The following is a 13,141-nucleotide window of genomic DNA, read 5'->3' on the forward strand; positions in this document are numbered from 1 at the left end:
ACTCTGGAAAGTCTTCATCTTCCACAGAGGCACGGAATTACTACTAGGGGCATGGCCACACCAGATCATGTTACTTGGAGCCCATCTGTCATAAAAACAGCAAAGGTGTAACCAATACTGATAGACAATCCGTTATATACAGTAGGGCCTCTTATTGTTTCAGTAACCTCCAGGCAGTTTTGCTGTATATTGCATGTTTCCAGACTGAGCTATCCTTGAAAGTAAAGCATGTCAAGGCATACCAATGCTAGGAGTATATTCAAATAGTTATCCGACTCTTTCTTAACCAAAGTATCAGAGGGGTAGCCGTGTTAGTCTGGATCTGTAAAAAGCAACAGAGGGTCCTGTGGCACCTTTAAGACTAACAGATGTATTGGAGCATAAGCGTTCGTGGGTGAATACCCACTTTGTCAGACGCATGCTAAAGTAAACCACTGCAAATAGAAATAATTATAAATAAATCAAGATGCTTCATCTGGAGCTTCCATCGCCAATGTATAGAGGCCACCACTGAAGAGTGGCTCTGTTGCCCACTATATAACTTTCTCTCCCACTTTTTACCCAAAGAAATTTCAATGTACTCAAAATCCAGTTATTTTAAGAATCTATAACTGGCCAAAAGCTACTGGTTTAACCCAGTTGGGAGGGAAAAAAAGGTCTCAAACTGTTCAGTTTATTTTCTCCTTTCTTTCCATGCCAGTGAAAAAGGAAACTTTGCCATCCCATAAAAGGCCCCAGTTCACTGAGTTGGCAACATTTGCTTCCTCGGAGGGCTGGAATACTGAGAGCAAGTATTAAAAGTATGGCCTGTTTGGTGGAAGTAATTAAGATCGTTCCATCAGCTAGATGAGAATCTACTAACCTTATTTATTGCAGTAAATGAAAGAGACTTTCAGTCCTTTATCCAAAGGAGACCACTGAGACACACATTCCCTTTCTCAGTAATAATTAATTTTTTACGGAAACGCTTCCTTTCTGGGATTCAAACGTAAGCAGGAAGGTGCTGACTCCAGTCATTTCAGCCTTCTTGTCAGACAATGAAGGCAATAAAACTAACAGACATCAAATGATTTCAACCTTTGAGAGAGTAATCAAATGGCACAGATGGTCAAGCTTTATGCCTTCTTGGAGTTCTAGGTGTAGCTGTAAAATAACCTCTTATGCCGTCGCTTCCTTAGAAGATAATGCCTTACAAACCGAGGTTCGGGGTTTTTTGTAAATTCTAGAAAACCTACCATAATAACTGACAGTAAAATAAGAAGACTTATTTACCTAGGAAAGTGGTCAACGTGCCTTAGAATAGACCATGTCGTCTCTACCCTGAAGTCTTATCCACCTCTCATGTTTAATTTACAAGTTAACTTTTAGCACAGGCTTAGAGATTCTTTTTGATCAGAGACTGTAGCTACATTATTCTGTAAAGTGGACAAAAGTGAGGCTGGATTATTATAGGGAGGGCTGAGAGAACTGCATACTATTAAGGTAGTCCAGCACTTCCCATTATGAGACCCTGTTTTCAGAAATGTATAAGCATGCCGAACTTTAATAATTTGGGCTGAATTTTTCCGTGCCATATGTCTGCCTTAGGCTCATTGTTTTTCTTTGAAAATGTCAGCCAAAACGGTCCAGACATTTCTGAGAACGAGAGTAGAGAAAATACATTGGTTTGCCCACATTAAAAAATGTCTGGCAACCTTTTCTTTGAATAGATCTAGTGCCCTCAACTCAGGGACCTGAAATTTGGCAGGGTGGTGGCCTTGGTGTCATGGATGTGCCTTCTGCCATCTCCCTGAAAATTTGCCCAGAGCTGGCCAAGTTATGAGCCTTAGAAAAATTGCAGTTCGTACATGCTCAGTAGAGACTTGTTAGAGCTTCACAGCTAAATTCCCTGAAGAATCCATCCATCCTGCACTGGGTATTCTGCAGCCTGGTGCTGCAGGGGACTGAGCAGGACTTTCCCTGCAAATGCAGCTCTGGGCTGCTGAGGGCTGGGCATTAGAACTGAGATCAGGGAGACTATATTTCTTGTGCTGTCATGATCCCTATGTTCACACCCAGACAGTGAGGAGAAGGAGGAAGCTACCTGATACAGATGCAGAAGGGACAAAAGCTGGCCCTGGGGAGGGGCTGGTATTGGAGGGTGGGGGGAGACTAGGACTGGCTGGGGAAAAGGCTGAGATTGAAATGACAAATATGAGTATTGGAGACTGGGACTGGTAGGTGAGGGGAATGGGAAAATGGTATGAGGAGCTGGGGTGGGGAAGAGAGAGAGGAAGGGGATAGGACAGAAAGGGTCTGTACCCACTAAAGGGCGCCCTTCTCCAGAGTCTGGAATGGAACCCGAGATTCCAGTGTTTTACTATTCCTCTGCTGTCCGCAAATACCTGTGAAACCTATTGGCAGAGCGTGTCATCCCCCTTAAATGCTGGCTCTCATAGAAGATAACAACCTACTGCTGGTATCAGTTATGCTATTAGCTCAAGTGGCAGAGACCTCTGCAGTAGATCTAAAGGTTCCAATCCTGCTGATGACTCATGTGGGTGTCAAATTTGCCACATTATGGAATTTCTGTTCTCCATTTTGCTTGTTTTAAAATTCTACGAAACTGTTCACACACAAACTATGTTAAAAGAATATTATTAAGGTTGCAAAGTCAAGCATTCAAAAACAATCTTAATTCATCCCCTTTGTGTGTATGCATTGTGATATAATCTTGAATTACATGATCACATGGTATTTTTTCCAGAGGACCGCTGTCTGATTCAGCCTACAGGATGGGGCCATGCCCTGGAGGATGAATCAAGGTTGTGTAGTGAAGGCGTCCGTTGTCCTTAGGATCTCTGCCTCTTTTTGTTGCAGAAGTTGGAAGGTGTGTAGTGAATGAGGCAGAGGATTGCAGGAAGTCAAAGCATGGTCTCATATTTAAGGCAGCTGAATGCTGCCCACGAGAACTGGAGTCTATCCCCTGCCTCTGCCACAACATTCCTGTGTGATGCTAGTCAAGTCACTTAAACCTAACTTTTCACAGGTTATCACTAGTGTGTTCCTCTTTTTCTATGGCACTGACTTGGTACGCTGGGGTCTGATTTGCAGAAGGCTGAGCACTCTCAGCTGCGACTGACATCAATGGGAGCTGTGCTTTGCACATTTAAAGTGTTATGTAATGCTATGTAATCTGAATTGTCAGGTCCTAGGTGTCTCAAATTGGCACACAAAATTAGTGAAAACTTGATCTTAAAATCTGTGTGCCTCAGTTCTCCAGCTGTAAAATTGGTATAATGCCACCCCTTCATCTCACAGGAGTGTTGTGAAAATAAATGAATTAACATTTATGGAGTGCATCTCTCTCCCCCAGCCCCACTCGCGTCCCAATCCTACCACCCTCCCTGGTTCGAGAGAGGATTTTCCTCAAAGCAGGTATATGCAAATATTAATCTGTGCTTAAAACAAAAAACCATATGCCACTAGGTGGCAATGTAATCAACATGTAAGGAATATTTTTAATGTATGCCAGTTCTGGTTACAGACCCAGATGGAACAAGTGCCAGAATTTATTTTTGTTAAAACAAAGCATGAATTAAGTAGCTGGGATTAATTCCAATAGCAGCTGCTGGAAGCTCCCCCTTCAGAAGTTGAATGATTAGCTTCCGCTTAACTTAAAAAGTGGTTGTCATGTTCCAGACCTAAGTTTAACATGAGGTACATCTTCATTTTAAATCAATCTGTTTTCTTAGGATAGATATTGCGAGGTTTATTGCAGGTTTTTAAATCAATAGAACCATATATTCCAAGGCCAGAAAGGATCATTGTGGCCATCTAGTCTGCATAACGCAGGCCATAGAATTTCACCCAATAAACTCGTCAACAGGCCCATGACCTCTGGTTGAGCTAGAGCATATCTTTTAGAAGGCTTTCAGTCTTGGTTTTAAAACTTCATGGCAGAGAATCCACTGCATCCTCAGGTAAACTGTTCCATTGGTTAATTACCCTCACTGTTTAAAAAAAAAAAAATATTGCACCTTATTTCTTAGCCAGGTACATGAGCAGTCATCACCTCTCTCACCTCACCTCCCTTGGGGACAATATTCTGGGCTCTGCTCATATCACAGTAAACGCTTTCCCCTGTGAAATCAATGATGTCCTCCCTTCTGCGCTGTTGGCTATTCTCAGGGGAGTCACAGACTCTAGTACAGGCCCTGGACATCTGAGTTCACGGAGCTCACAGTGGAAGGAGGAGAGTTGAGCTTTACTCAGTGAGGTGAGGAGTGCATAATTCTTCTCCGTTACATCATGGTACAGCTCTGACTGCCACTCCTCGAAGAGAGTTCATTCGTCAGAGGAGAAATAGACACAGGGCCAATGCAAGGAAGTTTCGCGCCCTAGGTGAAACTTCCACCTTGTGCCACCCCCCCAGCCCTGCGGCAGCTCCCCCCGCCTCCCCCCTGCCTTGAGGCGCCCGCCCCCTGCGGCAGCTCCCCGCCCCCCCCCGTGGCAGCTCCCTCCCCTGGGGAGCCGTGCGGCAGCTCCCCAGCCCAGCTCACCTCTGTTCCGCCTCCTCCCCGAGCACGCTGCCCCCGCTCTAATTCTCCTCCCCTCCCAGGCTTGCAGAGCCAAACAGCCGATTGGTGCTGCAAGCCTGGGAGGTGGGAGAAGTGGAGTGGCGACCGCACGCTTGGGGAGGGGGCGTAGGGAATGCTGTTAAAAAAAAATTGGGGGCACCGCTTTTTGGTGCCCCCAAATCTTGGCGCCCTAGGCAACTGCCTAGTTTGCCTTAATGGTAGCACTGGCCCTGAATAGACAGCAACCTCATCAAGGGTCACAGGGACCTGGGATCTCCAGGGTTACACTCAGCACCTTCAGCTTCCATCCCATCCAGACACCTGCAGCTCTGGGTCTCGGAGGAAGGGTTTTCTCTGTGAAAAATGAACAGCAATGACATATGGCACAGGAGGCATGTGACATTCTCTGTAACCTCAGCGTCCTCCTGGCAGGAGAGGAAACTTGTCCTCTGCTTGGTATGCTGGACAAAGAGCCTTGATATCCTAGAGGCCCTGCTTGTTAGAAACAAGCATTATTGCTCAGAAGGCACTTAAATTTGAGAGAAGCACTCAAGGAATGACTCCCTGAAGATACCAGCAAACCTTCTTGATTAGTGATATTGGAAGGGTGGGGGGAGGTTAGCAGAGGAGCCAATCAACGATTCAGTCCTGTCCCAGTCCGTAGGTGACTAGGGCAGTCACTGACAGCTGTAGTGATAGTCCCCAACCCTACCGTTCAAATGCAGCACACAAGGATCATCTGTCTTGATTTATCTTTAGAATTTGAAATTCATACTTCCTGGGTGCTCAAGTTTATTTTAAAAAAAAATCATTCAATAAAGGCAAAACATACGTCACCTGCACGGGCTGTCTGTGTAATGTTGCCGTCAAATGGCTGGGGCACAGAGAATAGGGCCCTGTTATTGTTGTTAGCTAACGAGTTCTCTAGTTGCTAAACTGGTTCAGGCCTGGATTTTGGGGGGGAACTGAAAAACAAGGCTTCACGTTCTGGTTACCTGTGGTATGTATGACTTATATAGCAATTGTCTGACTGTAATACGTACATGTGTGCACACATGCACAAAGCTCCGGATCTGTAGTGCCAGTGTGTGACTAATCACCCAGTCAGTGCCATGTTTGTATTAAAAAAATACCGTCATCCCCCCCAAATTAAAAATGTAACACTCGAGATTGTATAAAACTGTCCTCCACTCTGTCACATTGCACAGCTTCGCTTGTGTAGGACCTATGGCAGATACCCTCCGTAAAGGGCTCAAACGTGTCTGAAACTGAGTGCTGTCGTATCCCGTGGAAGTCAGTGAGAGTTGAGGAAGTTCAGCACTCCTCAGGACCCCTTCAGCACTAATTTGGGAACGAGGAGTGGTACTGATTGTCTGTAAGATCTGCGGGGCAGGGACCATCTGTTTGTTGTGTGTGTGCAGTGCATAACACAATTGGACTCCGATTCCTGATTGGGACCACTAGGTGCTGCCACTACCATATATTCTTATGATTAGTGCATATAACATCAAAGGTAAAACATGCTGACCTCCTACTCTTCATCTGCAAGCTTTCTTTAGTTAACACACACAGTTTGAAGTTATTCCTATTTTATCAGTCATTGTAATTGATATTTTTAGGGGAAATGAAAGTTGGTGGGTAGTTCTTTTTATTTTTAAGGCTTACTAATGAGTTGACTCCAAGTCCAGGGATAGCAAACCTGGATGATTTGGTAATTGGAGATGCATCGCAGCAAAATTACAAAATAAAGAGATGTGAATTCTGCTCTAATAATTCTGCATCTTGGTTGGTCTTAGTGCTTGCTTCTGAAGGTAATGAATGAGATCCACTGCAAATCTTTGAAATACAACATGTTCTTGCTGATGAAGAGTAACACAAAAATAACATGCAGGTGCAGGCAAGGTATTAACTGCAATGGCTTGCATGTTTTGCTAACCTAGACCAGCCATGCGTGAGAAAAAAATAATCTAAATAGATTTTTAAAAAATCCCCTTTTTTTGATGTGCTGAGGGGAGGAGGGAAAAGACTGTTTGCAAACTTTTCCAGAGTGTTTTTCAACTGTTAGTCATTTTACCTGTTTGCAACTCATTTCCTTAAGCTCTTATTCATGCTTTCCAGTTGGCCTCTAAGACTCTGCCCTTGCCTGAAGCTGTGAAGTCCAAACCTTCTTTACTTACCAAGGTCCAACAATCTTATCTCAGCTTATCGCTCTAACAAGCTTTCACCCGGGTTCCCTCAAATGGGGAGCGAGAGGAAGCAGTTGCTGGGACACAGAGATAAAAGAGAATAGAAGCAGGACCCTTCACTAGGATTTAATGCATATTAAAACAGGGGATTAATGTATTTTCATTTTCACATTGAGCTTTATGGGCATCTTACTGTACCTTGAGTGAAATAAAATGACCTTTAAACTCCTCAGGGGGTGGATTGGGGAGAAAGCTGCTAGCACTTCTTAAAGTTGGAAGAGCTGAGTAGTGCAGTGTGCATCTGATGTAAGGCTGATTTTCAACTGAAACTGTATTTCTCCTTTCCATAGGGATTCCTGAAGAATGAAAAAGATAATGCTTTGCTGTCAGCCATTGAAGAGTCCAGGAAAAGAGTAAGTTGGAAAGTAGTATTAAAAAAAAAAAAAAATCCTGAAGGACAGTTCTATAAATTAAATGCTGTATTTGATTAACAGACAAAATTTAAAAGCTCTTGAATCTTTCACAGTGTATGGAACAATTATAAATGGCTAGTATTACTTATTCCTTGCTCTATAAATAGAGTAAAATTTGTTTTCGTGAGCATAGCCTTTGAAACTGTAGTTTCAGAAAGTCCTTGCAGTATAATGAGTTGGATTCTGAGAATGTGGTAATTCTGTTAATGAGTGGGGTAGCCGTTATGGGTTTGACAATAGATCAGAGACCCACACAACACAGAGTATTGGACATTAGAACCTCTTTATTAAAGTGGCAACATCCTCCTTGTGACACTGAGAAACACTCTGATCCTTACTTATTAAGAAATGTCTTGGGGAGGGAGCAGACCCCCCAAATGATAACTTTCCATAAAAGGATGATATGCAGTGAGTTCACTGTAAGTATGTCTCAGTTTACACGTGCATATGACAAGTTGTGATGATCTCTACATACAGTGAGTACTTGTGTTCAGAGTCCAGCAAGCAATAGTGCTATGAGATTTAACTATTGTGTGTATGTATATAACATTCAAAGCATCCTTATTAAATGGTTTGGTTTTTAGTGAGTAAATGTTCAGAGCTAAATTTTTTGTGTATAAAAATGATATTCGCTGAAGCTGTATGCAAAAATATTGCAGCACTATGTTTCTATATACACACAAACACTTGTTTTAATACCTAATTGGTATTTCTGTTTAACCATAATGACACCGCAGTGAAAATATGGAGCCTAGCTGGATCCAGTCCTGACTATATAAGAGTATTTAATATTATACAATAGGGAAGAAACCAAAATCTCATGATCTGTTTATGTGCAGGCACCACAATTAAATGTTTGCTGTCAAATGCCATGGCCTTTTATGAAGTCATATATACTGATGCGTGTTTTTTCCAACGGACAGTATCCTAACATTGGGCCATAATGCGATGAAAAAAATGAGTGCAGCCAACCAGAACATTTAGTCACACACCACAGTGCAAAATTGTGGGTGTATGTGAAAGAGAGAGTTGGATGCGGGAAAGGAAGTGAGATCGGGGTAGTCAATAGGCAGACGGCGGGCCAAATTTGGACTGCCAGGCGCTTTTGAACGGACCCTGAAATCTTTCTATTTACTTATTATCATTATTGTTGTTATTTTTATATTATTTTCTCTGGACCTTGAATATACCTTGACCGAGAAATTTAGACCTTGACAAAAAAAAAATTGATTACACCTGATCTAAGATAATCTCCTCTCTATCTGGAGCTATTGGACATGTTAGGATATTTCCTGTCTCATTTGTTCGTGGCTACTTGTCACCATCACACCAATAATGAATGGGACTGCAATGAAGCAACATCTCTTCTCTAATGCTGTTGCTGAATGAATAATGAGCAAACTCTTTTCCTTCCATGAGTTTAAAAGTCATATCTGAAGGGCTCAGCGTCTCAGCAGTTTAGTCACTTTAGAGAGAAACTATCTTTGTTTCCAAGATAAGGTGGTCCCGTTTACTTCCCTGAATTTCGGAAAGGCTGAGAGAACTGGGCAACGTAGGGACTGACCCTGAAAGGTGCTGAGCATGAACTCCATGTGAGTTGTAGGTGTTTAGCACTTTCAGACCCTTAATCGTTGCTTTCCACGCCTCACCGGGGCCTATTTGTGTTTCTTACAACGTTCTGTGGCTCCTCCCGACAACACCTGCCTGCAGTCCAGTGCCCCATGTTGCATACTGTTCTCCTGGCCAAGGTTAAGATGGGCTGCCTTCAGCGTCTGTGAGCTCCACTCCTGAATGGGATGCTGCCATGGCACTCCCCAGCCTGGCAAGCAGGTGACAGAAAGTGGGAAGTGTTTTTGCTGTGAAACCTAGCTCATTGAAATCCAGTGCCACTTCTGTCCCGGAATCCAACCTCCTACCCCATAAGAAGAGTCAATTAAGTCCTAAAGTACCTCTTCTTATAGCTTCTAGGTCTTCAGCAGGCCAAGTGATTGTTCTGTTATCATCTGCGGTGATTTCCCCCCCAAGCAGATGGAATACAGTCCCTGCATTCTGTATGTTGTTTATAAGACAGAGGCCCTAGTCAGGATCAGGGCCCCATTGTTCTAGGCACTATACAAACACATAGTATGCCACTTAGATATCCTGAATTTTGATCTCTCTTCCCTAGTTTTTTCTTTTTAAATTCTTTAGGGGCGAAGTAATAATACAATGAAACCTTTATTTTAACTGGACTGCCCAAGAGCCCACCAAAACTAGCTGCCTAATAGAGAGGCTAATCTTTGCAACGTAGGTGGAACAAATTTGACCTGGAAACCTTGGGTTTACTCTAAAATCAAGAACAGAGAAGGATGTGGGACAGGGAAGGTTGCCTGAAGAAATAGTCCTAGGTGCAGATTTCACGCACATCACTCTTTATTGTTTCTGTGAGGGAGGCCCCCCCACCCCCGGTTTGGAATGGGCTGACTTCTCCTCACACCCTGAGTGACAGATAGCTCTGCTTCCATATTGAAAAAGCATTAGAACCTAGATCTGACCCGGCCTCCCAGTCTCCCTAGCTTGGGGTATAATGCAGCGTGGTGGCAGATATGCCTGTAAAAAGGCACATCAGGTAATGGTGGCAGTGTGGGGATGGCATGATGGCCTCAGAGCAGATCCCTTTTGCCTAGTCTGTCACCTGCAGCTGTTCGTTACCCCAGAAAGAGGTGTCTTGTCATCTCTTCCCTCACTGATAGGCACCCAGCAAATGGATGGACTGCCCAAAATGGGACTTACCCTGGTTGAGATGTAGGTTTGGAGCAGGGCACAGTCGGCGGGGGTGGGGACTCCCAGCTCTATCCCCTTCATCTCCTTACTGAACTCACCTTTTAACAGCCCTAATGGTGTGGAGCAGCCAGCTTCTACTTGTCCTTGGACAAGGTTTTGAGATGCAAAGGGGGCAGTTCTAGTTGTGTTTATTGCCAGTTTTCCTATTAGCTATCTAGTAGTATTGGATACCGAGGAAGTATTTGACCAGTGATGTGAGGTGGCTGTAGTGTAGAGGGGTGGCGCTACCTGCCTCTGACGGAGCAACAACTATCAACCCATTCCTAACTGGTGGTCTTCCATGCAGAAAGTGAATACACAAGGCAATTTCAAATGCTCCTCAAAACCTAAAAGCGGAGCAGACGTTGCAGACTATGATTCCCTTACTTCCATTTAATTGGGCAATCTGATACAAAATTAAACCTGTAGTTAAGATGATAAGAAATCTTTTCCTCTTTTGATACAGCAGGTCTGTGGACAAATACTGCATCATCTGCATTTCTACTCCAGACTTTTTGGCAACAGAAGCTGCAGTTGACACCAACTGATGAAAGTTGGGAGTTCAACCAATTCCCTGTGGTGTGTCTGGTAGAGATGGAATGAACCTCAGATTGCTCTGTGTGTTGCATCAGTAATGTACATCTTTGAAAGCAAACCTATTAATGTTATTTGTATTACAGTAGTTCCTAGAGGCTTCAACCAGGAGCAGGGCTCAATTGTGCAAGGCACTCATTTTACAGAGCTAGACATGTGTTAAAATGCCTTTGTTTTGCTAGCCCTTTGCTTGTTTGAATCATCAAAAACCTGAACGATAATACCTTCTAAATTATTTACTGCTGGACATTGGCTCTAGGGCTCTCTCAACATTCGTTAAACTAGTTAATGTTTTTCTTTACTTTTGATTCCTGTCTGTGCTTTACTTACAGCAGAACTAGTTAGTGGTTATAATTGATGTTGTCCTTTAAAGATTATTTGGTGTTTCTGTGTGTTCCTTAGCTTTTATTTTTCTCTGCTAATAGACCTTTGGTATGGCTGAAGAGTACCACCGAGAATCAATGCTGGTCGAATGGGAACAGGTGAAACAAAGGATCCTTCATACGCTACTTGCTTCAGGAGAAGATGCTCTTGACTTTACCCAGGAAAATGAGGTATTTCTGAAATTTGATAAACATTGTGTGTGGTTCTATACAGTACACTCACAGCTAGTATTCCGGTGTTGCTGAATTCAATAGGGATTATTGTACAGATACGATGGTATGAAAGAAGAGAGGTTGTGATATTTAGTTAAAAACCTCTCGTGAATTCTAAAGTGACCAGGACGTTTTAAAATGATTTTTATTTACTGAGTGATTTATACAGTAGAACACTTATTGTTGTTCCCATTTATTATGCAACAGCTTACACAGGTTGGAACTTGTTAGACACGTTGATCCCATCAACACCATTGGGGAGAACTTTGCCTGCAGTAATACCCAGGCAGCTCTGGTGAAGTCATTGTTGCTGCCTGGGTATAACTGCGGGTAGTGTCTAAACCTTACTCTTATCCTGTATCTCTCCAATATCATCTTGTACCAGCCTAGATAGATGGTATTCCTTCTACCTACAGCGGGCAGCTACATTCACTTGTTTGATTTGTCATGGGCTGACTTGGAGAAACCAAATGAACAGAGAAGTGTGGGAGTGTGATTTGGGTCAGGAGGGTTTTATCCTCCAAATTTCTCTGTGCTGAGACCAGTTTAACTGCAAGCCGCCTCTAATTCACATGCTTCAAACAGCAAATGTCACAGCTTGGGCTCCTATTGAAGGTGCCATTTTCTACGGAGGTTGGTGTTTTATGCTTCTGAGACCTCATCTGTATGTTGGTTCAATGCAAATTAATTAAAATGAATAAAAGAGTAACAAAATCATTTAAGGAAAGCTGGATACATACTCATGTGCAAATTAAAAAAAAAAAAAAAATTACCCAGTATATTCTTTTTTTTTCAAAAACCCGACATTGTGAGCAGAACTGCACACAGCTGAGCGCAAAGCTATGGTAACGCTACTTCTTTTGTGCTGGGAGCACCAGGCCAAACTATGTCCCTGGAGTGTGCAGTTATATCCCAGCCCACCAGCCACTGTTCCATGCAAAACTATAACCTTGAAGAGGAGAAGCAGTGTATTACTGTGCTTAAAAGCCTGAAAACAGTCCCGTTTTTTAGCCTTGCTTTTTTCTCCTCTCTTCTGTAAAGCTGCTGCTCATTGGAGCAGTTGATGGCACTGCAAACTGCGGAGTGTTATTATTATTTTTTTTTTTAAATACTGGTGTTAATGGGCTATGGTCTGTATGGGGATTTGGAAATAATTAAAAGTTGTTAATGAAATGTTCCTCCTTGATTGCTGATCCCTTAAATATAGGTTAATCCAGTTAATACATTTCTTTTTATGGAAACCCCCTCCCCCTGGAAGGTATTTTACTGGTGCTTTACTGTGGCTTCCCGGCAGGCTGTCCAGCTTTGCTGTATTAGGAATGGCAAATAATGCAAGCTAAACTAATTTAAAACTAGGCAAGACCATCCCATTGTCTACAGACTCCCACGTCGCAAGCCTCAGAAGCTATTCTGGTATCTTCCAGCATCTTAATTATGTGTGTGTGTGTGTGTGTGTGTGTGTGTGATCTATTTGAAGTTTTCTTTTGCTTTTCTTTGAAACATCAGCTATTGGCTGCTGGCAAAAACTGGATACTGTAATTAGTAGCCCAACGGACGGCTCTGATTATGGCAAATCTTGTCTTCCTACATCTTTGATATCAAAATGGACACTAACCCATCCAAGGCACTTAAGACACAGAGTGACACCTGGGGGGAAAGAGATTTCCCCCAATAATTTTTGTGAATGAGTTTTATAGAATGATAGTGCAGATCCAGTCTCTATACTCCACTCTCCCCTTCAAAGCTCTTGTGGTATCAGTGTGTCATTTCAAGAGCATTTAAAATCCTTGATATATTCCAGTCCTTGCCTTGAGAAGTCAAAGGTCTGAGAGGTTTGAAGTGCATCTACTGTGTTAAAAGCCGGTTATCTAACCTCCCCACAGCAGGTTGTTCTTCTAAAGCCTTGTTCCAGTCAAATACGTTTTGTGTGT

The 13,141-nt window shown here is 42.9% G+C and overlaps 1 protein-coding gene across 3 annotated transcripts in view; it reads left to right on the top strand.

The window, feature by feature from the left end:
• The window catches only part of NUP93 (nucleoporin 93), a 133,681-nt gene that overhangs the window by 74,860 nt on the left and 45,680 nt on the right, over positions 1 to 13,141 (top strand). For all 3 annotated transcript variants that reach the window (XM_034788235.1, XM_034788234.1, XM_034788236.1), the window contains 2 exons: positions 7,096 to 7,158; positions 11,040 to 11,168. In XM_034788235.1, the coding sequence (XP_034644126.1) occupies positions 7,096 to 7,158; positions 11,040 to 11,168 (192 nt within the window). The remainder of the gene's footprint in view (positions 1 to 7,095; positions 7,159 to 11,039; positions 11,169 to 13,141) is intronic.

The sequence above is a fragment of the Trachemys scripta genome, chromosome 13 (assembly GCF_013100865.1).
Source record: "Trachemys scripta elegans isolate TJP31775 chromosome 13, CAS_Tse_1.0, whole genome shotgun sequence".
NCBI classification, from domain to species: Eukaryota; Metazoa; Chordata; order Testudines; family Emydidae; genus Trachemys; species Trachemys scripta.